General features: G+C 42.3%; 1 protein-coding gene across 2 annotated transcripts in view; it reads left to right on the top strand.

Annotated features, from left to right (window-relative positions):
- GRB10 (growth factor receptor-bound protein 10) overlaps window positions 1-25,402 on the top strand; it is a 108,309-nt gene that overhangs the window by 33,732 nt on the left and 49,175 nt on the right. The window contains exons 3-4 of one of the 2 annotated variants that reach the window (XM_010573922.1): window positions 17,981-18,197; window positions 21,070-21,211. In XM_010573922.1, coding sequence (XP_010572224.1) covers window positions 17,981-18,197; window positions 21,070-21,211 — 359 coding nt within the window. Of the gene's footprint in view, window positions 1-17,980; window positions 18,198-21,069; window positions 21,212-25,402 lie in introns of those variants that run through there. The other variant, XM_010573930.1, reaches the window with a different exon arrangement.

Here is a 25,402-nt window from a genome sequence, read left to right on the forward strand (position 1 = left end):
GGGGTAAGAAACAGAATGAGGGCAAGGCGAGACTCATTCACAAGAGTGAAATGGGGCATATTCGTAATACAGCAGTTCACCCGGCAAAGGCTTCTGTTGCTTTAGGATTCCTTCCGATTCAACAACTTGATGCCCTCCCTTGTCTGTTGTTAGCTGGTCTTAATTAGAGGAAGAATTATAAATGCTAAACAAAAGTTGGCTTTGTACTTAAAAATCCAATGGATTTTAGAAGTTGGCTGACACTATTACAGCAAATTTAGGTTAAGAGGTCTGGACAAGTATAGAATTAGTTTAAGGTTTTAGTATCCTTTTCTGCATACTAGAACAATTTTCGGGAGCTTAAGTACTGGAAAACTGGGATTGTCACATAAAGATGTAGCACATCTTACAGTTGAGAGGAAAATGCCCAATTCAAGTTATAGCTTAAACATCATCTTTCTCAGAAATGCCTTTTCTAATCTGTTTATAAAAGAGATTGGTTCTGCCAGATGACTGGGAAGTCAAGGACTGCAAATTTTAAGATTTTTCCAGCATGGGAACGTATTTCCTTTAGTCAAGACAAACAAGTTGCACTGGAATGTGCTCATGGTCTGTATCAGCAAGTATAGCTTAACTTAGTTATGTCAAGAAGAATATATACTGTGGTATATCTGAAAAAATGGATGTCACTAAAAATACCTGGCTAATAAATTTCAGTAGTGTTGGATGAATGTGAAAGTAGGTTTTCTTAGTGGCAAAGTTGTGTTTATTTAAGTATCAACATGATTTTCTACGCTTAAAAAGGTGATTAAAGGTTCATGACTGAAGTCAGAGTTAAGATAGGAAGAACAGTGTAAAACGGTACATGGTTTGATTACAGCGACGTGCTGGTTCTTTCTGTAAGCCCTGTGTCTCTGCAGAGAGTACTGCCCGTACCCACAGCCCGTCCTCGCTGAAAGAAGGCGATTTGAAGGCGACGAGTGACCTCGGGCCAGCTGCCTACTTTGGTAGCAGGGTCTTTGTTGGGTGGACGGTTCCTTTTTCACTCATTTTGGAAGTTGCGTGGGGTAGCAAACCTCCGAAGTCTGCGCTGCGGGGTTGCGCAGAGACTCTTAGGCTCACATGCAAACGAGCGATTGCGGACTATAGTGGTTAATGATGGCAGCAGCAGACCTGACTCCCATGTGTTGTTAGTTAGCCATCTATATACCTCAGGCAGCTATCAGCTGCTCCGAATAATTGGACTCAGCCGAGGTTTTGATGAAACTGGACCACAGAAATTGTTGCAGGATGCTGCTAAGTGTGCGTTTCTTCAAATGAGCGCCCAGAAGCAGCGATAAGCTCTCCACTCCACGACCCCCCCCCAGCAGGAGTTGGGAAATACTTGCTGAGGTGCCTGTGCAGAGCGGGGCGAAGAGTTAGAAGCACTCATTCAACAAATTAGCTGTTATGTGGGATGAAACAAATCACTGTAGATGTCTACCTACATTTTCCCCATCAACAAAATGAGAATATTGCTATTGCAAAACTTCTGTCAAGTATATGGCTGAGATCTGCTTCGTAGTGTGCATGCTATTTTTGAAGATGAAGTCCTGCTTTGTTCATGTCATTAAGTTGAGAGCTAGCTCTGAAGAGATGAAATCAAGATTGAAACATGAACATGCATGAGTTTGTATCCAAACATATAGGGTAAACCATAGACTGTTACTTTGACATGGTGGGTAGTCTTTCTATACATTGACTTGTTTGTACGCAGCGTATGACATGGAAGTGGTGAAAAATAATGCAGCTTCTAAGTACTATAAATGTGCTTCAATTGAAGGTGCATAATTCTTGATTCACAGTAGGGAGGGCGTCAGTGAATTAAGCTGAAGGGTAGTTGACGCTTTCTCTTTTTGTGTATGGGGGTTGAAATCAAAGTTGGGAACAGTGACTAGCCTTGCAAGTTGACCTTGGAACATTTACTTTAAAAAAAAAAAAATTGGCATTAAATGTGGGATAACGAGATAAGGGAAAACCACTTGAGGCATAAAGCATGGTGAAAAGCCATGGAGTTTAAGATGGTTTTAGTATGTAGCCGAAGTGAAACTATTGAAAGAGATGTAATTCATTTTCATTACTGTAGGAGCCGAGATGTCTACTAATACAGTATTTATGTTTGTGGTAATATCTTTCCACTATTGTGTATCTCTATAAACCTTCTGTTTAAAAAAACCAACCAAACAAAGCAAAACAAAAAAACCCTCTCAACCCTCCCTCCTTGGGCCAGGATACATGTCTCCTGCTGTGTTAGGCTGGTGAAATACAAAACAGAGAGATCTCTTTCTGAAGAGCAAGTTTAGAGATGAATCTGGCAGATTGTTGGCTCCAAGGCAAATAGAGACTATCGGGGAGAAATTTGTTGAAGGCAGGGCTCGGGTGAATGCCTCCTTTCTTACAGTGGGGGTGTTTGAGCAGGAGGACTTGGTGATCGCGGCGCTGATGACTTTGCCCTGAAAAAAGATGTCCTTTCAAGTAGGCTGTTCTCAGACCATTTACATTCCCCAGGGTCTGGTGTCTCCCAAGGGTTTGGTGGTACAGCTGTGCTGGCATACTTCCTAATGTACTTGTAATAGCAAAAAACCCCACTTTCTCCAAAGGAAGTTTATTCTAGTTTGACAAGTGAATTGAAATGCAGCAGTAAAAGCATTCTTAGACACTTATACTGGGCTAGAAATACAGATATTTTTAACAGGAAAAACAGTTGAAATGCGGAGTCATTTCTACTGAACTGGTTGTGAGCAACCTTTCCTTGTATTTTCAGGCAAACGTGCAGACCTATACAGAGTAAGGGCAGTGAATTCAAGAGGTTAATGCTGAATGTTGCATGTGTCTCAGCTCCAGCCTGAAATGAGTCTTTTTGATCTTTGTGCCATACAAACACAGAGGAGGGCTCAGACCCCCGCCAACAGATCCGACACAGAAGGGATAGAGAAGAAATGCTTTCACACTATTAAGTTGGTGGTTTCAAATCTGGGAGGTAGAAGAGAGATTTTTAGTGCTGTGGGTTAAATAGCTTTTAAATAGGCTTGGAAGAAACTTAAGGGTTAATCTACCCCCAAAACCTTTGTGGATATAGCATTACCACTATGGATATAGTATGGGTTTGTGATCCCTTTGCAGTATTTTATACTTGTAATGGGTCCTTGTATATCGATTCAGTTGTCCTGGAGAAATGCTGCTGTTTAGCATACCTCACCTTATTCACTGACCTGATAGAAGCATCGTGAGTGCTTTTCACACGTTAATGAATGCCTGCCTGAAAACGTTGGTCAAAATACTTGACATGTCTCATGCAGGCATCTAGATTACTGCAAGATACATTTTATTGAGAGCGTGTGGGAAGAGAGAGTCTGTTAGTGCATCCTCAGTTTTGGAGGGGCCAACAGACTAGCTAATGAGGGCAGAATCGAGGGGTGTTGTTGACCGAGTGGACATGTCGTGGTTTAACCCCAGCCAGCAGCTGAGCACCATGCGGCTGCTTGCTTACTTCCCTGCCACCCAGTGGGATGGGGGAGAGAGTCAGGGAAAAAAAGTAAAACTCGTGGGTTGAGATAAGAACAGTTTAATAGGACAGAATGGAAGAAAATAATAATGATAATAGTAACAATAATAAAATGGCAATAATAATAAAAGAATTGGAATATACAAAACAAGTGATGCACGATGCAATTGCTCACCACTCGCCGATCGATGCCCCGTTAGTTCCTGAGCAGGGATTTCCCTACCCCCGTCCCTGGCCAACTCCCCCCAGTTTATATACTGGGACATGATGTCATGTGGTGTGGAATACCCCATTCGGCCAGTCTGGGTCAGCTGCCCTGGCTGTGTCCCCTCCCAACTTCTTGTGCCCCTCCAGCCTTCTCACTGGCTGGGCATGAGAAGCTGAAAAACCCTTGACTTGGTATAAACACTACTTGGCAACAACTGAAAACATCAGTGTGTTATCAACATTCTTCTCATACTGAACCCAAAACATAACACTATACCAGCTTCTAGGAAGAAAATTAACTCTATCCTAGCCGAAACCAGGACAGGACAATGTAGAGGTTAATATGGTAGAAAAGAGTGTAAGTGGCTCTCAATGAAGTGGTACCCACTGTGGTGAAAGAGGAAGACGGTAAGAATCTGAAATTTATTTGAATCAAGTACAAAAGAAAGTGTTGCTCTTCAGCTGATGCAAGATAACTCTCCAAATCGGTTCACTGGAAGTTGAAAGGAAGCCCATGTGGGATGTCCACTCTGGAGGACTGTTGGGGATGGAGAAAACTTTGAAGCGGGTTCTAGTGCTTTACATAGCGCAGAAGCTGGTGGTGCAGGTCTTTCCTGTTCTCAAACCATATGTTGGGGTTTTATCCATTTTATGATTAGAGTTAAGAATGTATTGGTGCATAAACGCATCAGAAGACAGGAAGAACCTTCATTTATTTTCTACTACTAAGACTTTAAAATATTTTTAGGTAACTGTACATTCTGATGTTATGCTGCAGCTGCTGTGGCTTGTGCTTTTAGTTGTATATTTGTCAGATAAGGAAACAAAGTCTGTGCTTGTTTGTTTCTTTTTCTAGTCAGATGGTCCTCAGGTTTCTCTAAGAAAAGATTGAGGAAGAGCAACGAAAATGTGTTTTCATTCCAAAGAAAATTCTTTTGAATTTTTCAGAGAGGAGTAAAATAGCGAAAGATAATACTGTAATGTTGCATTATTTATGGTGCCTCTAGCTTTGAAAAAATCTTGCGGTTTTAAGACTGCCCCAAAATGAACTAGAACAGTACACTTCTGTAACTCTGATTTCTTACATAGTCTATGAAGCACATATACTAAGCTTGGGGCTTGTATTAAGCTTACATAATAAGAGGGAGGAGGAAAAAAAAAAATCATATTTCATAGCTTAATAAAATAAGCGAGATCTGCAGAAAAACAACTCTGTTGTAATTTGGTGTCAGTTCTGCACTAAAATTTTTCACCACAGTGCAGCATTGTAACAATAAACCTCAGTCATCACTGTCTTTGAACTTATCTGACTGTGATAAGTAGTACAGTATTTATTTCTGCCTTTATGTAAACACTGTGCTGCGAGTGGTTCATGACAGCACTTCAGTATGGCAAGCTGTGTCATGTGAGGATACTTTAGAAATGCATAATTTCAAAGCAGCTGACATTCTTGCATTGAGGATGAAGAAGGTTGCGGCACTTTTCTTAAAGCCAAGAAGCTTCAAGGGGAAGATCTGAATTTGTTAATTTATTTAAGTCTCTTTGTGCCTATTAAAAACAACAAGATTCTGTCAAGCTAGTTGTATTTTCAGCTAAAAAAAAACCCAGACTTCAATGGGGCAAACCAGCTAAACAACAGAAAAAAAAATTTAGCATGAGAGGTAGCTAAATTTGGAGTTCTTAACAGTAAGCAGCTACTTAAGTAATTAAAGTATATAAGGTGCTACTGACCAAAGCAATTAGTATGTAATTTCATTAACGGCATTAGGATTGCAGTAACAATATTGAAGTCTTTCTGTCCAAATCAAGATTGCGGGCAGTTTGTGACATGTACAACATGAGGTTAGAAGCAGTGCAATGTTACGGTATGTTACAGCACCGCTGTATGAGTGGATTTGTAACTCTGCAAGAAGGTGTCTTAAACCGGCTGTATATCTTGTTAGCGCTCCTAATTGGTATACATTGCTTGCGAGTTTATGTATACATGCACTTGTAAATTTTTATAAGCTTGTGTGTTTATAAGCTTATATATGAAAAAAGGCTTCATGGGGGCTGCTAATTTTTTTGTTTATCTTTGCGATTCAGTTATGAGCTTGCTGCTATTCGGCAGCAAAAGAGAATTACTCTTTTTGTATATGTTTTTGTGGTTTGTCCTTAAGTGGCTGAAAAATCCTGGAGAGCTCAGGCAGAGTAAAATATTGCAAGTCCCTCTGAAATCTGAAGTGCTGCAGATGAGTGGTTTCTAAACTACAAGGTCTGCAACTCAAAGGCAAGTGGATGCTGAGCCCAGGGACCACAGTTAGGTAGCTTCTATCCTCGAGAATTAACCATAAAGAGTCTTCAGAAGATGACAATGAGTTTTAGAGACTAGGTAATAAAAACGGGCATCGGAGAGTGAATCTGGAATATACTGAAGTCCAAGTACAGGTCACCTCCAAGGCTGGGGTAGCGTCACCGAAGAACCGTTGGGTCAGGTAAGTGAAGCGGTGCAAGCTTGCTGCTGGGACACCAGTGGGTGTTTCCACCGCAGCGGCTACCCTGGAGTCGCTGACGTTGTTAAAAAGCCATCGAGAGGAGTCCTTCAGAGCATTACGGCTTTACAGCCACACTTTTGGCCTACCTTAAGCTCCGTCCTGTGCACGCGTTGCCTCTTTCGAGGTCTAAGGCTTTCTAGGTCTATAAATACGTGGGCGTGCTTTTGGCGGAGGAACCAGTCTTCTCTGCTTTTCTGGGCAGTATTTCAGCTGTGAAACGGAGCGAGGTCAGCAGGTCGTCGAACCTCTTGCGAACGCCGAACCTGTGCCCGTGGGTTTTCGGGGCGTCTTTCCGAAGAGGAGCGGTGGGGGTGATTTCGGGAGCCGCGGTGCAGCACAGCGGGTGCCTGCAAGCTCGTTGGAGCGCACTGACGACATCCTTGTTACGCGGGGTGAAGGAGATGAAGACTGCTCCATAAGAAGCAATGGTCTGTTACCAGAGTACCCTTGGGGGAAAACGTCTCGTGTCCTGCTTCTAGCGTTGTTTCGTGAGCGAGCAAGGAGGCGAGTTTAGGTGGGGGCTTGGGGTCCCTACCCACAGCCTGGCCAAAACCGACCAGGTGGAGCAGAGCAGCAGGCTGCCTTCCCAAGACCATGGGGCACCCTGAGTACCTCAGCCAGGAATGCACACGCCTTGTGAAATCAGCCGTGGGGGTCTCATAAGGAAAATGGGCATAATCGGCGAGTTGGTTTCGACTCGTGTCAAATCCGCTGCATCGCACACCAGCGGCTTTCGCTTTTGGGTGAGCCTGATACTGACTGACTTTAACCAGTGCAGCTTACCTGCGGGATGTTAAATCATGAAGGACCCTGCTTCCAGTAGCTGATTTAAAAAAGGAAACTTGAATTGGCGAGTCTAGAAAAAACATAAATACTTTTCTGTTTTTCTTAGGCCTAGGTGAATTTAGGCTGATGTGATCGCTCTTCATTGAAGATCTCAATGGTAAATTCAGATTGGTTTTTCTTTTGTGTTGTTGCTGGTCTTGGGTGATCGACTGCAATGGTTTGGTTTTGTTTTGGTTGTTTTTTCCCCCCAGGGTTTAGGGGTTTGGGGTTTTTTTCCAGGTTTTTTGGGGGTGGCGTTTGCTTTGGGTGTTCAGGGGTTTTTTTGTTTGCTTGTTTGTTTGTTTTAAAAAGGCTGGCTATCAGGAGGTCTTGGGGTCAGTGCAGTCACGGCGGAGCCTTTGTGAATGACTGCAGTGTGGGGTGCGGACGCCTTCAGCAGTGGCTCCACACAGCCATTTGGGATGCGACTGCAGCAATATGCTCTGCCATCTGGGGATCCATGCGGCAGGACTGTGGCGTTCCCTTCTCATGCAGCAGAGGTTCGCGCTTTGTTACAGCAGTAGTTCCTCACAAATTTTCCGCCCTTTGCTGGCAGGGCCAGGGGAGATCTCCTTGTTCCACTCCCAAAAGGACTACGTGATTTTCTGACACAACAGCTAGGCTTGCGTGAAAGGAGAGCCTAAAACAGAGAGCCGACTCGATGACCAAGTATCTGTGCGCCGATGAAATTAAATGCATGCCCCAAAACGTTGTTCCCTTAGTCGGGCAAAGAAGTGTAGGGAAAGCTTATATCGAGGTGCTGCCAAGGCAGTAAGAGGACATCTGATGGCCGCTGCCTCCGACTATGAAGCGAAGGTAAGGTAGGCGAGCGTTCTTGTTATCTGTCAGGTGCCAGGTTTGAAAGTCCCAAGCTGGGGGCTCCGAGGGGGCTTTTTTGGTGCGGTGTTGCAATTCCAAGCAACTCTCCCCCAGTTTAGTCTCTTGTAGACAATTTACCAAAATGACAATTGGAGTTAATATTAAACTATTAAAGCAACTGGTAAAAGAAGCCAAAATTACCCTGGTGTTAAAGCATTTTACTTTTTCATACGAGTTCGGTTCTGTTAACTAAACTCTGACTAGAAGTACCTTAAATATGAAATATTCCTGTTGTCTCCTTTGTAAGTACATCGGTCACAGCTAGGTAACTATTATGTGCTGAAAACGCAATCTTTAATTAACTCAGAGGAATAGCTGATTCATTAATTGCTGTGTGCAACTTTTGGAACTTGTATGACATCCTCTTAAACATGCTTTTGAAGCCAGCAATAAACCTGTTCAAAGCAGATTTTAAAACTCATGGTTTAAAGTTAGTAGGATTAAAGGTTAGCCCAGGTATCCAGTGATGAGGTATATGCCTAATATAATAATAATAATGATGATGATGATGATGATAATGTTTCAGCATCAGCTCTGCGGACCCGTCGCTTCCTGAAGAGAAACGCTAACGGACTCCTTAAGTTAATCCAACCCCTTTTCACTTGAAAGCTTTGTCTAAGTTGTCGGGGAGTAGCTTTGAAGCGAAACCCCCGATGCAAGAAGCCTGGGGTTTGCTGGCCGCCGGGCAGAGACGTCCCAGAGCAGGCAGGCAGTGCTCTCGCCGGAGCAGGCAGGGTGTTGCGGGCTTCGGCTGCAGCCACGCAGCAGCGCGTTGGGAGGTTACGCACGATGTTTCCCAGAGCGGGGATAAAGCTTGGGCTTTCTTGACAGGATGGGAGGGACTAATCCGTGCAGTGGTACTTATATCGATTTGCAGGGATTGTTCAACTGGGATTATTCGGCTGGGTATTACAGCGTTTAATCAGGGAGGGAGAAAAACAGGTTCCCTAAAGGAAAGCAATAGATGCTTTGACTGCGTTTTTAACTTTGCCTTTAATAGCTTTAGACTTGTAAGGCACGTGGTAGCTCTTCTTGTCTGCCTGAATTTTTAACTCCTTTTCGAACTGTGACTTGTCTATTAGTGTTGTTTGTTTGCATGTATTTGATTTGCACGCTCATTTTTTTTTTTCTCTGAACGGGCAATGAGAAAAAGATATCTAAGTAAAACTTTAGAGAAGCATTATGAGTAGAAATGTGTATATAGGAAATGGTAGAATAAATTTTGAAAAATAATAATTTTCATTCATGTAAGCATAAGGAAAACACACAGCATTTTAAAGCTCTTTATTCAGTTTCCTTAAGGTAAAAGTATGTAATCTTAATAAATATGCAACTAAACCTGACCTTTGCTGTGTCAAATTGCAGCTCTCGCTGATACAGGATATCCTCTTAAAGCCTTTCACCCGTAAATATGACTGTCTAATATAAGATGCAGTCTGCCAAGCATTTACCATGTGGCCAGCAGACAGTATTTCAATTCATCTATCCATCGCCATCCAATATTGTGCTTCCTGAGTTCTGACTTGGAAGTACCTTAACAGCTCAGTAGGTTAACATGGTTTTCCCCATTATCTGGAAAGCTTAAGTGGATTTTCTGTTTGGTTTTGTGTGGGCTGCACGGGCTAGGAGCCGTTCTGCTGCCCAGGTGTTGCCCTGACCATGTCCTCTTGAAGGATGTGGTGGTCTTTCTGTAATCGTCGTTTGGGATGTCTTGCCAGAGCCTGCCTTCCTGGTTTTGCTGTAGAGGTGATGCATCAAGATTGAGGCATCCAGTTAACCTCACCGGGAAGATAAGACTTGAATAGAGAATCCCCGAGTCTGTTGGTCTGCCTGCGTCTCATGCATTTACTCATGCTCACTCTCTTTCTCTTTTCCTTTTTGTCCTGACTAAAGAAAGGGCTACAATAAGGCTATAGGTGCATGGCTATTCCTTGCACAATTACGACTTAAGCTTTAGGTTTCCCTCTGTTAGTATCTCCTTTTGGGTCCGGAAAATCCGTCTGGCCGGCTCACCCTGTGCTGTTATCGCATCCTTCACCGATGCAGCCGCTCTGTCCTTCTCAAAGGTTTCTTGAGGATTAGTCTACTCCAACCCCAGGTTTGGCCAGGGAAGGAATACCCCACTCTGCCCTCTGTGGTGACGCTTGTCTCCTCAATTAATGTTATTTTCTATCCTCTGAGCTTTTCTATCCTTGGGCTCTTCTGGGTTTTCTTCTGTCTTGATAAACCCAACCAAGCAAACGCTTTCCTTTTAAGGTCTTTCTCAGTCTTTTTTCTTCAACTAATGAACTAAAAGTAGGTGACAGGAGAAAATGGTACGGGGAAACCACTGAACCTGATGGTCATAGAAGATTGCTGCAGATGTCACCAGTTTCTTGAAAATGAATCTTCTGACTGGATTTTGTAATCAACTCGGGAATGACAATTTCCAGAAGTCTGCTTAACCTCGGATTCTGCTTTAAGCGATCTGTTCACTCCGTATTTACTATACAGCAGTGGTTCTGCAAGCGTTGGCCTGCACAGAGGGATTTGAAAGGCTGGCAGTTGCTGGTAATTGCTGTTAGCAGGAGCTCTGCCATCGGTGGTGGCTGGACAAGGGTGTGTGGTGTGCTTCCCAACTTTTTTTTTTTTTTTTTTAGAGCTGCAAATTTCCTACTAGAAAATGGGTATTGGGAAGATTGAAACCCAACTCTGTGTTCTGTAAATGCAATAGGGCAGTCTGGAATGGGGACTGGCCATAACTGACATATTTTATATTTTTTCCCCCTTTCTCATAGCGATGCCATTAGTGCTTCAGCACCTGCGTGTGCCTTAGAGCCAAGCGAGGTCTCAGCGGTGGTGATACCCACCTACAGCAATCGTCTGTCGCGGCAACCGGCGTCTGTCCACTCCACAAAAGGAACAACGTGTACAGTTCTTGGGTTAGAAATGGGAACGTGCATGATGGGAGGTGCTTCTGAATGTTGTCTGTGAATAATTGCAGCCTCATCAAAGGGCAAAACCGTTAAAATCTTTGTCGGAGACGTGCTTTACCTCAGTCTGTCTCTGGAATTAAACAAACCCTCCTTATCTGCTCCCCTCCCCCCGAATGCCTAGCTTTCATCATCTTTACTCTTTATGATGTCAAGTGTTAGGTGTGTGAACTGGACAAGAACTGAATTTTCCATTTTTTAACCCTTTATTTTTTTCCAGCAGAATTCCTGAGACTTGTTTTATGTGGTAAGGACTAGTCTGAGGGTACAACTTCATGCCTTCTTGCTATAGGGCACCTGTAGCCAGTTGCTCCTGTTATTCAATAATGCTTTGATTTTTTGACTTAACACCTTTCATCTGTAGCTTATTCATATAGTTGTCACCTAGCAACATTAATTTTGTTCATTTCAGTTTGTCTTCTATTTAAAGGAATCTATCAGGTGTGTTTTAAGAACGTTTCTGGAGTCCAACCACGAACCTTTAGTAAAGAGGTGTTTATAAGTGAATTCTCTCCAGCATCTGTAATTAATGTACATACATTTGGTGTTAGCCATCCCAGCCTGACAGAAATGGGAATAGATGCGTGTGGGATTTAAAAATTACCCAGAGAATGCTGGAGAGGTTACAAGCTCCCTGTTGACTTCTCTGTGTGTCATTTCAGTGCACTCAGAGCGTAGATACCTGTCTCAGTTTCATGTTCTTTTACCAACCAGCATCTCTGCTTCTTCTCCTTCTTTCCACAGCATGGTCCATTTAGCATTTTGGAAGCTGCATGTGCACGGATGTGACATTTTGTAGGCCAGCAACCATAGTTACGGTGCAAAGTAGAGGATTTCACTTAAGGCAGTGAACATCAGAAAATAATAAAGGAAAAGATTCTTCAGAGTCCCATAAGGGGACTTACAGGATACATAAAGTTCTGGAGTTTGGGGTTCAGGCTTGTCATTTTTAATTCAGACTATGACCACTCTGGAGTTGGTGATGTCTCTGGGACACAGAGTTGGGTTTGTGCATTCACTCGAAATGAACAGAAAAACCTCTAAGTGTCTAACATTCAACCAAGGCAATATTGATGTTTTCATAATTGGGTCCAGTAGCAGACCTTGAGAACGGTGTGAAAGCATAGGGTTTGCAAATGTTTTTTATATTGTCTTTTTGTTTCTTGTGCAAAACTACTGTCTGTATGTAATTTTTAATAATGTAGGAGGGGAGAGATTGCATAGAACTGGAGCTGGTATTGGGAACTGGAGGGTGTCATTCAGCTGTAGCATAGCTGTAGAGGTCACTGTGGCATTTTTAAAAAATTGTAAGAAATCTGTTTATTATCGTCCAGCTTCTGTCGCCTGCGTCTCTCGGAGGTGTAGAAGCTGCCAAGTGCTAAATGCATGCAACCGTAGGGAGGCTGTAGGTAACTGTTTCAGCGTACAAGAACTGCAAGTCCTGATAGGCAACGGGTGCCTGTGGTGTTAGTGGAAGCTGAAACAGGGTATGGAGGGAGGTGAGACATTTGTGTAAACATAGCAAATGTAGTTAGGGGCTCAGAGGGAGAAAGTAACAGAGGAGTGTGAGTGTTACCTAGAGCGGACTTATTTGTGCATCATTACAACTGTGTGTTGTCAGCAGCGGTACATTTTCAAAAAGTTTTAGTGGTTGGAACTTCTGAAAAATCCTAACAAAATGGCATTTGGACACAGCGCTGGAGGGATATGCTGCAGTGCCCTTGTGCAAGGCATCCCCCTTAATAAGCAGTTATCTTGTAAAAGGAGTTTGTATGCACATCTCACTGTCGTAATCCTTGCCTGCATTTTTTTATCATAAAACATGAGATGTCCACAATACCAAAAACCTTGCAAAACATACTTGCATCACCAATATGAATCAGAATAACTTACATGCAGTTTTAGGAGATTTGAAACAGGATATTGAGGGGGATAGCACAAGTATTTTAGATGTCCCTTTTTCCCTTTTAAATTCTGGTCAAGTCCTTCTGTTTGTTTTAATGTAAATGTATTTTTCCCTGTATTACCTATAATTTACATAGTGTTTCACTGTGTCATCAATGCAGCATGTTAGGGTATATGCAGCTGTACGTTCCTTTTCATTCGCTGTTCCCATCTGTCTCCTTGAGGGTTAATTAACATGTGCAGGAGAGCCTGCTGACCACTTCGATATCACCCTCTGCTGAGCTAAACTTGAGTGAAATCTTACATTAGTTATATCTTAGCTTCTTAGCTTTGTCAAGCTGGATCTTGAACGTGCTGCAGTGAAACTCATTTTGGGGAACCGATTGCTGGAGTTAGGCTATCAAACAGGGATAGGTGATCAATCAACAGCTGCCTTACTCTAATATCAAACGCTAGTTTATATACATGCTGTTAGAATTCATATAGTATCAGGCTTACTTCCATGGCGACAGAGAAGTGGTATAGCCTTTTTCTAAATCTTCTGCTGAATTCCTAGTAGCATCCGAGTAGCACTCGCATCAGTCTTCTCTGTGAACTGATACGAGGGATAATGCTGGAAAATTAAATTCTGAAATGAGCAAACAAGAAGGAAATTATTTATGTATGTATACAGTTTTAAAACCCTCTTAAATCACAGCTCGCTTAGATGCTGTGATGTTTTTCATAGTATTCCCTATGAACTGCAGACCATATGTAAAAGGGAAGGGTGTTTGCTGGGCTGCTATTTGGAGACATGAAATGTGTCCTGGTCTGTAGCCCAAAGCCGTGATTCTTTCCGTGTTCAGCTTTTTTTTCAGTATACAGAATTTCTGCAGTGCAGTGAGCCCCTTGACAGCCATGGAAACACCTGCTTTCTTTGGGAGGCTGGCACGGATGAAGCTGAGCAGGGCTCACTTCAGCTTTACGTCACTTCAGAATATGCGTGATTCTGCTTAGTCCCGTTAGCTGGGCTTGACACATAAAGGCCAACAACAAACAAAATAAGTAAATAAATTAGGATCTGGGGGATGGAGAAGGGCTAGAAGCAGAAAGACAAGTGGGACATGGTTAAACACAGATTAAAGTTTGCTCAGGCCTAATTTAGGGGTTATGATCCCTCCTTATGGTATGCTTGAAAACATTCAAATCGTATTCAAAGTGCTTTTGTTTTTGTGGAATGTGATAGCTTAGCTCACTGGCTCAATAGAGGTTTTATAACATAAGTTTTCTTCTTTCCTCGAATTGAACTTTTAAATTTTTTCTTGTAATTGAAATCATGACTTACTTTACCAAAAATATTACTTGCAACATCCAGTGGAGCTGGTTTGTGAACAAAGCCAAAGTTTAACAAGTTGTGGGCAAAGAAGCAAATGAAGTTCAGACGGCTGCCAGTGTGTGCACTTTGGTTCTAGTTTGGGAAAGAACATTGCTCGCAGGCGTACCAAGTATTTTCTTCTGGTATAAGTCTACAAAACTGCCAGTACCCTATCCACCACCAGAAGTATGTCAGAGCTAGGTTTTGCCAGTGTTTTCCTTTAAAAATGACTTTCAAAAGCAAAAGGCTGCTTGCATGTTTGTGCATGGAAGAAGTGATAAGCTAGCCCCTATGCTGTTCAATAGAGAGAGAAAAAAAAACAGACCTCAAATATACACTTTCATGCTCCTTGATCTTACGGCAGAATTCAATGCAGATTAAGGAAAATAGTCTTTTGTATCCCTGGAAGCATATGTCTGCAAGATAGCTGGAGAGCTGGAGGCTCCTCAGCTACTTGCAACTCAGCCTGCTATAACCTACAAAGGTGATTTCTTCCAGGTCAGTCGCAAAATTTGTGTGCGCATACTTAGAGGGCCAGTGTGATGCCATGCTGGCTCAAAGCCCAATGATTTGTCAATTTTGCTGTTAACTAGCAAGCCTTCTCAAAATCAGTTTTGTCAGCTTTTTTTCCTCCATGTATGATCATCTTGATAGAGGCTGGATCTTGCGGGTTGGTAGAGAAAGATACTTTGAAGGATTGCACGGTATGTGAAATATCCTTCTGAATAGTATACCTGCAAATGGTTAAAGTGGCTTAGAAATCCCATGGATGGCTTATTTAATTTTTATTTAGTTAAGCTCTCTAGAGAGCCATCACAAGTAACATACTGGATTACTTGGCAGGCTGAGACATCTGCTGGCACTTCTGAGGTAGGCTGCAGCAGTGAGGTTTCCTATTGCAGCATGCTGAAATATCTCCAAAACATAATGGTATTTAGTAGTAAATGCTATTGTATAGAGATGAAATTGTATGAAATTCAAGATTGCAGGCTTTGTCTTCAAAAAGCTTAAGGATCTGCGCTCCTGCAAAAGTTTTATAGCAAGACTGAGGGCTATTATTAGCAGTGCTGCACCCGCAGAGAAAAGGAGCTGACAGAGGAGTGAAACCAGATTCTGGACTTTAGTGCAACATATGATTAGGAAAACTCTATATGCACCTTGTGAGTGCCTGTCCTGTTGGAAATTGAATTTAGGTGTGTAATTGATATGCTTAAAAGCCTGCTAATGGTAATTCAATGCTTTAAACTATGTACTTGGTTTGCTTAGTATTTTGCATGAAGTGCCTCATTTTATGCATATTAGACTTCATATTACACCTTTGTGCCTATTTGATTATTCAGGGATAGCTTGAGCTGACTTTTAATCATTCCTCCCATGTTACATTCATCTGAAAACTTAATGATCTTGCACACTAATAGCTTTGTCTAAGTTCTTAATAAATTAGCACCCTCGGGGACCAAGCCGTACAGACTTCCACAGAATGTATGCCTTGACTTTCTTCCCTTTCTGCTTTTCACCCTGCTAAACAATTGCTGTTAGTTGCTGTAATTTACTCCCTGACTCTGTGGCCAGCGTTTGTCTTTTATGTCTCCTTCATCCATCCCCTAAGCTTTTACTTGACAGCCACCTGACACCCTACAGCTTGGTCTTCCGGTACTTTAGATGAATGATAAAATTCAAAAGCCTTGTAATTCAGCCTCTCCCTCTTTATACTCCTACTGCTGTGGTTCCCTTGTGATTGCTCAAGAAGCATTTTTGATATGTCCTCTCCAAACAGGATAAGAATCTGGAGGATGGAATGAAATTTAAATTGCAACTCTGTCTCAAGATCCCTAAAAATAGCAGGAAAATTATTGTAGACTTTGTCCAAGCAAAGCAAAGTCTAGATTGTTGAAAATGCATGAACTAGCTGACAGAGAAGATGGTGTAGCTTAGTGAAGGTGAGTCTTAGTAGTAGGGTAGTGGCTGTTAAGTACAGAGACTGAGGGAAATAACCATAAAGAAATGAAAGGAAGAAACCTGTTTGTGGGTAGATTTTTTTTTTTTGGGGGGGGGGGGGGGTGGTTTGTTTTTTTAACACATGTTCAAACCTAGAAATTCTATGAGTACTTTTTCAGTGAAGGCTAAGTGGCTTTTACTTTAGTAAAGGGCCTACCAACTTTCAGTGAGGAACATAGTATTTCAAGTCATTAAATAGAGGCCGGACATAGGTACATGACCAGCACCTATTTAATTCTGAGTAGGTCTTTGGTTCATCAAACACTGAGAAATGGGGTCATCAGCATCCAAAACAATTGCCATGTAAATGCTGTGTTCTGATCCGTTATGGTTATTGAGGCATGTTGTTGGTGGACAGAAATTGAGTGGTGCTGTTTTGGATTATATCCTCAAGAAAAGTAATATTGGTAGAATATTGTTTATGGTCTCTCAAAGAAAGTATGGTAATTGGTTACAAGCTGAATGGCTGCTCCTGGTGGTTCATTTACCTAGAAAACATGGGAAAAGAATGGCTATCGGAAAATATTTGGGGTGAAAAGCATATTTCAGCTGCATAGCACTGTGTAAATGTTTACTAGCTCTATTGCTTGGCTCTGCTTTCCATCCGTGTCATGAAGAGTTTTGCAAGACGCAAGGTTTGCAGGCAGCAATGGTATATTTTACCAGGCCAATTGATACAGCTGGAAAACAAGGGCACATTTTTGGATGCACAAAGTTGTGTTCGGTCTGAAGTAGCTGTTCAGGCAGTAGCTGTGCAGTAACCAGAAGCAGATATCGATGTGTGTGTTCGTCAGCCCGCTGAACTCCTGATAGGGAGTGACGTAACTTGTGGCTAGGGAGTAATTGCAGCACTCTGCAATAGGAGTTCAGAGAGTGGTTAGTGCAAAGGGCTCCCAGAGTTTTGTTGTCTTGCAGAGTAATTACGATCATTAAGGAGGAACGAATGAGCACAAGTTACTTACTGTGAGGTAAGGTGGCATTTGTAGAAAGGTTGGGGCACTTTTTAGGGACTGATGTTCCTCCAACCACCCCCACCACATCCCTGGTTGATATACTTTGGGCTCTTTAAGGCAGGGGTGTCTCTATCACGTTGCAAGAGCAAGGATACAGGTCTTTTTACAAAGTCCTTGGAGTGACAGTTAAAAGCTTGCATTGCCCTTCAAAATACCGTATCTCAAAAATACGCAGAAATACAGACAGGATTTTTAACAAGCTATAATGATCGCTTTTCGACATGTACAGCAGAGGACTGTGTCTTTCACCTATTGACTTCACTGCAACACTGTCTTTTTCCTTCTAAATTACTGCATCTTGCAAAATGTTTATTACTGTGTTTGACAGTCTGAACTTGATACATTGACAAGCTGGACAGAGGTATTTGTAAGTGCTATACTTTTGAAATGTATGCCAGTTTATCGGTAAATGAAGCGGTGCTTCACATTAGCATTGACAGCATTAAAATCCCACCAAATTTTGGTTGTGTATATATATGTGTGTGTGTGTGTATATATATATGTATATATAGTGAATACTGTAGTAGAAGAATTTAATTCTGTGTCAGCAGCTTTTTGCCAAGAAGACAAAATAGATGTCCACTGCTGGCTATTATTAGCTGCATTTTTCTGCTCTAAAATCAATAAATTTCTGCTACACAAATATTCACTGTAAAAATATAACTACAAAATTATGTGATAACTTTACTGCAACTTAGTCTTTGGTCTTTCCAGACTTCCTTTATCTGGGACTTCCAGATGTGTTACGCTGCCTTTATTCTGTCTTTCAGATGACGATGTGGACCTAGAAGCTTTGGTAAACGATATGAATTCCTCATTTGAAAGCTTATACTCTACGTGCAGTATGCAGTCGGAAACCACTCCGCTCCTTCAAAATGGTCAGCTCAACCGCAGTCAGTTGCCGTCCTCAGGATCTGGTGGACTGCAGCCCACGTCTCCAAGGCAGAAGGTGCAGCGGTCTCAGCCAGTGCGCATTATGGCAGTCAGGTAGGAACAAGGGACTTGCCTGCCTCTTGTTAAATTGTCTTGAACTAGCTTCAAAACAGCTACGTTTTAAAATAGGAGATCGACTTCGGTAGGAGCCTAGTAGTGTTAGACTGGACTTCTGCGTAGATAAGAGAGATGTACCAGGTAGGTGAAGGACATGTATTTTCCATGTGTTTTGTAAAATGCAAAAATGTCACATTTTCACCTTTTTTTTTTATCAATGTTTGATGTACCTGTAGTAGCAGACGTGTAGAAGCGTATCATTGGTACCAATTTGTAGAAATGATGTCCATATTTGGATTTATTTCCAAACTGTTAGAAACTGTTCTCTCAGGTATGGTGCCTACTGACAGCTTCTTGGTTTTATAAAACATAAGAGATCACGTAGGTAGATGAGGGTGCATTCAGCTAGCTTTGATATACAAAAAATACCTCTCTGTGGAGGTTTCCTGAACAGTCCAAGACAAACAAACAAAAAAGGAGCACATCCTGGTTATTTAACTGTTCTTCCTCGAGCACTTTCAGCTCTTTCACTCGAGTGCATTATGTGAGTCATTACCAAAACAAGTGTTTACGTTATCTCACCGTTGTCAGGATGGGGGCTTGAATTCAAGCTTAAAGTGGAATGCTCTTGGTGGTGACGGGAGAGTGTGTAGGTGATGCTGAGGTTCTTAAAATCTTCGTTTTGGGCAGCAGGAGGAAAGGAGCTCCTGTCAGCCTGGTAAATTGCCTGAATTGGAAAGATTTGGAGTTTTCCTTTCCTTCTAGTTAACAGTGTCTTCTCCAAAAGAAATGAGAAGTAATAATAATAAAAGAAAAAGCCCAGATGTGGAAAGGGTTGCTCCTGATTCTTTACGCTGATGTATTTCCTATAGGAATGGTATTCTTAAGACAGGCAACTTTCCTATATGAATGGGTAGTATGCAGTAACTGCAGTACAAGCAAGTCAGCTAATGATGGAATCATTTTTACAAGTATTTCATGTTTAACTTTGAATAGGGCCGTACAAGAAAATGCACTCTAGAGTACGATAACTGTCGATGTTTTGTAAATATCTCAGTCAAAACACTTCATTTAAACTATTTTTGGCACTCCAAAACTTAGCAACTCTTTTTTGAGAACACTCTGCCTTTCTGAACTCTGTACTTCCATATGCACAAGAACATTGTCTGTTTATTGTTAAAGAAAATAATGGCGAAACTTTCATTTAGGGTTATCTAGAGCCCTTTCCCATAGAGGGGGATGGCTGTGTCTTTTTTGCAGCCAGAACAGAATGGTTGACTCTGGTAATTCTCTTAAGAGCACAGTTTTACGCATGTATCGGCCATGAAGTAAATGATGCACTGCAGCAGTATAGGCAGAGCAGAGCACAGCATAGTGAATTCTCATTTTAAGAAAACCACACCTTTCTAATTGTGTTGAGTCTGTAGTTCCGCTTCTTGTAATGGAGGTCAGTCAAAAACTTGCAATACAGAGCACTATTACACAGCTGCTGGTACGACGAGTCTGCTGGGCTGAAGAGATCTTGCACCGTCCTTTACCCTACGCTGTAGGGAAGTACAAAAGGGAAGTACACGGCAGCACAAAAAAAATCAAGCAGGTCAAGTCGTTGTTTGCATGGCTCATAGTTATGGTCGGAACGCTGTTTATAGCAAAAACCCAAATCTGTAAGGCTCGTTCGTGGAACACCAAGGCAAGTAAATTGCAGGGTAGAGTTACCTGCGGAGCAGATTTCCCAGTAGGTTATTTTACCAGCCCCCGGGTCCTGGCACAGGCAGAGCCGGCGAGCGTGCCCCGAGTGGGACACGCTGCCAGAGGCAAACCCAGCGGTTGTCTCCCCACCGGCTCTCATAAGAAGGCTCTGCTTGCTGAAGGCGTGGGGAAAAAGCGAGAGCAAACTGAGTTTTTAACGATTTGCATTTCAAATCCAGGAGCGGGTTGAGTGTCTCTGGAAGCTTCCAGGATTGCCACTAGATGGTGCCTTCTGCAAAGGCGTGGCAGGCCAGCCTGCTTCAGGGTCACCCGGTGGGTCCTGTCCTCGCTGGAGGTCCCCTAGCAGTAGGGAAGCCGAAAGCAGCCTGCGTGGCCGTCAACAGGTCCCACATCTTTTCGAGCTTTTTCGGTGGCGGCTGGTAGGCTTTAGTTTTCCTTTTGCTGATGTGGGCGGTACAGGTGCGTTAGGAACTGGAACTGGAAGCTCTGTTGGTCCTACGTAGGCTCGTGAGGCGTATCGCAGGAGACGCGGATCCCTCTGAACAGTCACCCTTCAGCTAGCACAAGGTGGGAGGGTGTAATTGCAGTTTATTGCTCAAGCCGAGTCTTTGCATTTCCATTTCTCCAGGAGATGCCGAGTTGCTTGGAGATGGAATCTGGTATTGTAATGAGGTGACAATGTTGGTTTCGGTCTCAGCTTTACCGGGGTAAAGTCAGCCTCAGAGGCTTTACAGGGGTACGCCTTCGTTTGCAGATCCGTGTGGAATTTGGCTCCAAGTGACTGCCATTGTGTTGTCCTCTTTCACATTGGTTTGGAAGAGCTTAACTGACTTTCTGGCGCACAGAGCTCAAGCTTGTAAGCTAGTGCTTACAACAGCGAGTACAGACAGATATTTCTATGTATTTTGTGTGCACAGTTACTCACCCAAGTAATCAAGTTACGAGCAACAAAACAGGAATAGCTGCCTGGCTGGTCATTTTTCACATGCAGTTACCTACTTTGTGCTTGCAGTTGCCGTAACTGTATGGTAGCTGCTTAGAAAAAGAGTGGTTTTGATTCCTTTTCTTTAGTATCATTATCACAAATGGTGGGGCAGGAGATCCAGGTCTAGTGATGCCAGTTTGCTCCTCTTAATGCTTAGTGCTTCTGTGTTTGTAGGCGTCTTCAAGAAGAAGAACAGCAATTCAGAACGTCATCTTTGCCGGCCATCCCAAATCCCTTCCCAGAACTTTGTAGCCCCGCAAGCTCTCCAGTGCTGGCCCCTGGATCTTTACCTCAGAGTCAACCTGCTAGTAAGCATGTGAGTATGGGACAAAGCTTTGGGTCATCCATTCGCGTTCAAACCAGCAGTGGACTATTTCGTTTTGAAGGCAGAAAGAGAGTTTCAAGATACGTAGAAACACTTGTAGGCTTTGTCTGTGAGTAGGGCATCGCTGGCCGAGAGAGTGTCTTCAGACAGGCTTCAGACCTTTTTAAAAGGTTTGTAAGAATGAAGTGTAAAAATAAAGCAAGTCTCTTTCAGATACGTGCCTGTTGTGAATGAAGCAGTAATGCCTACCATCTTCTGGATTTTGTTATCCAAGGTAATGACTTAATTCAGAAGTCAAGTTAATTAGCTTAGAGTTGGACAAGGATCCGTGTGTGTTATACTGCATATTCCAGGTGCCACAAGGACACTGAACAGCTGTTTTCTTTAAGGACATGGTGCTGCTTTATTTTGCTGATCTTCATGAAGCTGCTCAAAAAGCAAAGCAATGTTTTTAGAGCATGTAACTAGGCACAGCTCCTTGTAATGGGGCTTAAGGGGAGCACTGTCCCACGGAAAGCTGGGTGTCTCTCTGGGTTGTTGGCAGTGAAGACAGCACAGACTGAGCTCTCACATAGTCCAGAGTGATAACCTCAGTGACACTACAAACAGTTTTTCTTTTCTATTGCATTCGACTTTCTGAGAAATGACCATCCTGTTTTCTATCAGTCCTTGAGCGTGGTTAAAGAATAAGGTTGGGCTCAAAAACCTTTGTTTTGTAAACTGTGCTGACTTGCATGGGGATGAAAAGATAGGTTGCTCTTACTGACTGTTGGCTTAGAACAGTTCTGTGCTTCAGTACCCAAAAATACGATGATGTTCTGTATCACCGCTCAGTTAGTTTGTAAGTAGCTCCTACATCTGCTCTGACTGATAAAAGGGTTTGGGTGGACAGTTCAGCTACAAGCTAGTAGACCCTAATGTACGCCTCGCATCGTCTGTATTGCTTTGCATCGCCATAAACAGCAGTCCGCTTTCTTGAAAGACACAGTGCATCTTCATTGGTTTCGCTGTATTTCTTGTACGTACCAGCCAGACAGCTAACCAAATAATGCCCCAGGGAAAAATTGAGTCATGCCGTCGGGGATTTAGCAGGACCTCATCAGAGGCCGGGGTACCGGCTAAGCGGAGAGGCTGTTTTGGCAGGGCAGTGCTCATCTGACTCTGGGGAGAGACGGCACAGGGAAGGGGCAGTTCTGCCTCCCGGCGTGTCCCAGCGGCATAGCTGCCTCTTGGACACACGCTGAAGTGGCTGAAGGACCTGCGCTCACCTTACCAAATACTCCCCGGGTTCGGGGATTCTTTGGCTTTTAGCTTTATGTTGTGCTAAAATTGACCAAGCCACCCTAAAGATGGCTCTGTAAAGCCTTAAGAATCCTAAATGATCTGTGTGTCAGTTTTCGATGGAGTTTAGAAACTAGTGGTTGAACAGCATGTAAATATAAAAGTAAACAATCTTTTAATGTACGTAAGAAGATGGCTATGAAGACAGAATAAAAGTAGATTTTTTCCCTAAATTTTACTTTAAAATTAGGCAGAATAATTTTGTTAAAAAATTATAAAGTTTTGGCAAGCCTTTTGAAAGCCTAAAATGAAATAAATATTTATATTGCATAGATATGCTTGCTGCTGAAGTTTTTAATCAAAGACAATCCCTTATAGTGGTAAAACCTTTTAGGGTACAAGATGAGGAGGTAAAGCATGTTGGACAATAGTGGCTGCTTCTGTAGATGCAGATATACCATTCATTTCAGTTTATTGACTGATTGGAGGTGGATGAGAAACACTGGCTCGGGGGTGAGGGAAGGATAGGAAGGAGTTGTTTTCCTCTCTATTGAGTTATTTTCCTCTTTTTAATGAAGGAGTAGAGGAACAGAACTGAAAAAAAAACCCCTCTAGTTCTACAGTATTGATGGACAAAAGAAAAAAAAGAGTAGGTTCAGTTTCTTCATGAAGGAAGAATACTTTATTTTTAATACCTCAACTCTAAACATGAAGTGTTGTTGGATAACAAAATAATCTGTCTGTTCAGCCTCCTCATAAGATGTTAGTTGTGTTTAATCCAGTTCTAGTTCCCTTCAGTAGAGTCTGCTAAACATCATGAGTAAAAAATGAGTAACTTAAGAAATGCTATTCATCTTTCTGACTTCATCCCATTAAAAAAATGTAAAGTTTGGGAAGTTGAGTAAATTATTTTAGGACATGCTCTTGCTTAGATGAATGTCCGTAGATACAATATAAACTACTGGATAACAAAATTAAGTGATGAGCTTAAAGGACTGCAACACCACATTTTAATGGCTGGCAGTTAGTGAAAATGAGCTGCGTTTTAAGAAAAATATAAATACAACATAAAATGCAAGCCACGGTTAAACATAATGATGCTTAAGGTTCAGGTTCTCTGCTTGCAGATTGTAAACAAGGATTAACACTGGAGATTGGAATGAGCCATTCTGATTACACGGGATATATGAGGTGTTAGTGAAAAGTAATTCCCTTCGTGCCTCTCGAGCACTTGCGGGTAAATAGGCAAACAGCAGTTCCAGCCGGCAGCGCCACAGCTCTGATCACGCAGGGCATCACAGCACACGCGTGGCGTGGAGGAAACGTTGCCTTTGGTCGGCTGGTATCCTGGGGACTGAGAGGGACCCGGGTTAATGTAGTCTTAGGGGATTTCGGAAAGGAGCGCGTATTTCGTTTGCTGACTGTGTGAAGCTGGGATGTCTGATCCGACTTCATAAGAAACGAAATGTCATTAGTGTTGTTTCTCATGGAACAACTCAGTCTTATTTTTAAATAATATTAAAATACAGCTCTGCAATGACAAAACCTAGTAGTGGTTACACAAGAGGAATTTAAAGAACCGGTCATGTTAAACACAGAAGGGTCTCATGACATGTTGCCAAACCTTGGGCATAAAGAAATGCCAGCTCGTTCAAGTTTTGCTAAATTAAAACTTCTTCCCGTTATATTGTTCCCTATAGGAAAAGGATGCGTGTGTGAATGAAAGAGCGAGTAAAGGAGCTTTCAGGTCATAAAGCTTGAATTATATTTGCAGCTGAAAAAATGGATGTTGTCCTTTCTCATATGCAAAATTTAATTCATGTAGCTGCAGCTTAAGACATACATTTCTTATTAAGATGCTTCTGATCCTTTTCCTTATTTTTTTCATGCAGTTGCCACCGCTTTTTTTAATAAGCAGTTTGCAACATTGCTTATGCACTGCTCTGCATTTGTTTCATGCTCTTTCTTGGCTCAGCAAAGAAAGGTAAAAGCCATAAAGCAACGAAAAATAGCTGTAGTAAACCTTTTTTACTTTTTTTGCAGTAGATTTTTTTGTTTTCTCATGATGATGAAGCATTTTCTTTATCTTACTCAAAAAAGTGCACATATCAGGATTAATTTCTTTTTCTGATGTATTTTCTGAGATCTGCTGGGTAATGGTACTGATTTCTCCACAGCAGGAAGCAGTATGCCACCTCTAGCTCTGCTGTCAATCAGGCACTGAATACTGCTTTTAAAGCTGATGGCTGCAGGAGCATACTGCAGCTGCTCCCCAGAAGACAGAGAACAGTGAGAAATAACGGGTCTTCTGTACTAGCACAAAACTAAAAACATGTGTAGGCAAATGGGATAGTCATTTAATGGGAGCATCGATATATCAATCTGGGAGGAAAACCAGCTTACTGAAGTCATTGAAGATTTGGGGTTTTTTTATTTGACTCTGGATAATCTTCTCTGGTTTAGAAAAAAGTCTAAATTAAAAGATTTTGTAGATGCTTTTTTTTTAAGCACATAGGCAGGTTGAGTAACTGACACATAATTTAGTACTAAAAGACTTAGAAGAGAAATAACTGTGAACCTTTAGGTTACGTTTCAAAGGCTGTCCTGCACTGGGCAACCTCTGCAGTGGTGGGGTCTGGGCTTATACAGTTGTGTGACCAAACACATCTGGCGGTAGAGGTTAAGAAATGACTTGTAATTAAACAGGTATATGCTCCTTGGGAGTTCAGCAGTTCTGCAGGTGGAAACAGCCCACTTTGAACTAAGTTTTACAGTGAGAAATGTTAGATGTCAGCCTGTTGATAGTGAACAGCCCATGGTTCTGTAAAAATTGGCACCACTGAAGTTTGAGTAATGTGGTCAACCAGGTGGTTGTCCAGTACCTGGGTGAAAAGTACCGAC

The sequence above is a fragment of the Haliaeetus leucocephalus genome, unplaced genomic scaffold (assembly GCF_000737465.1).
Source record: "Haliaeetus leucocephalus isolate CR32 unplaced genomic scaffold, Haliaeetus_leucocephalus-4.0 Scaffold3, whole genome shotgun sequence".
Classification (NCBI taxonomy): domain Eukaryota; kingdom Metazoa; phylum Chordata; class Aves; order Accipitriformes; family Accipitridae; genus Haliaeetus; species Haliaeetus leucocephalus.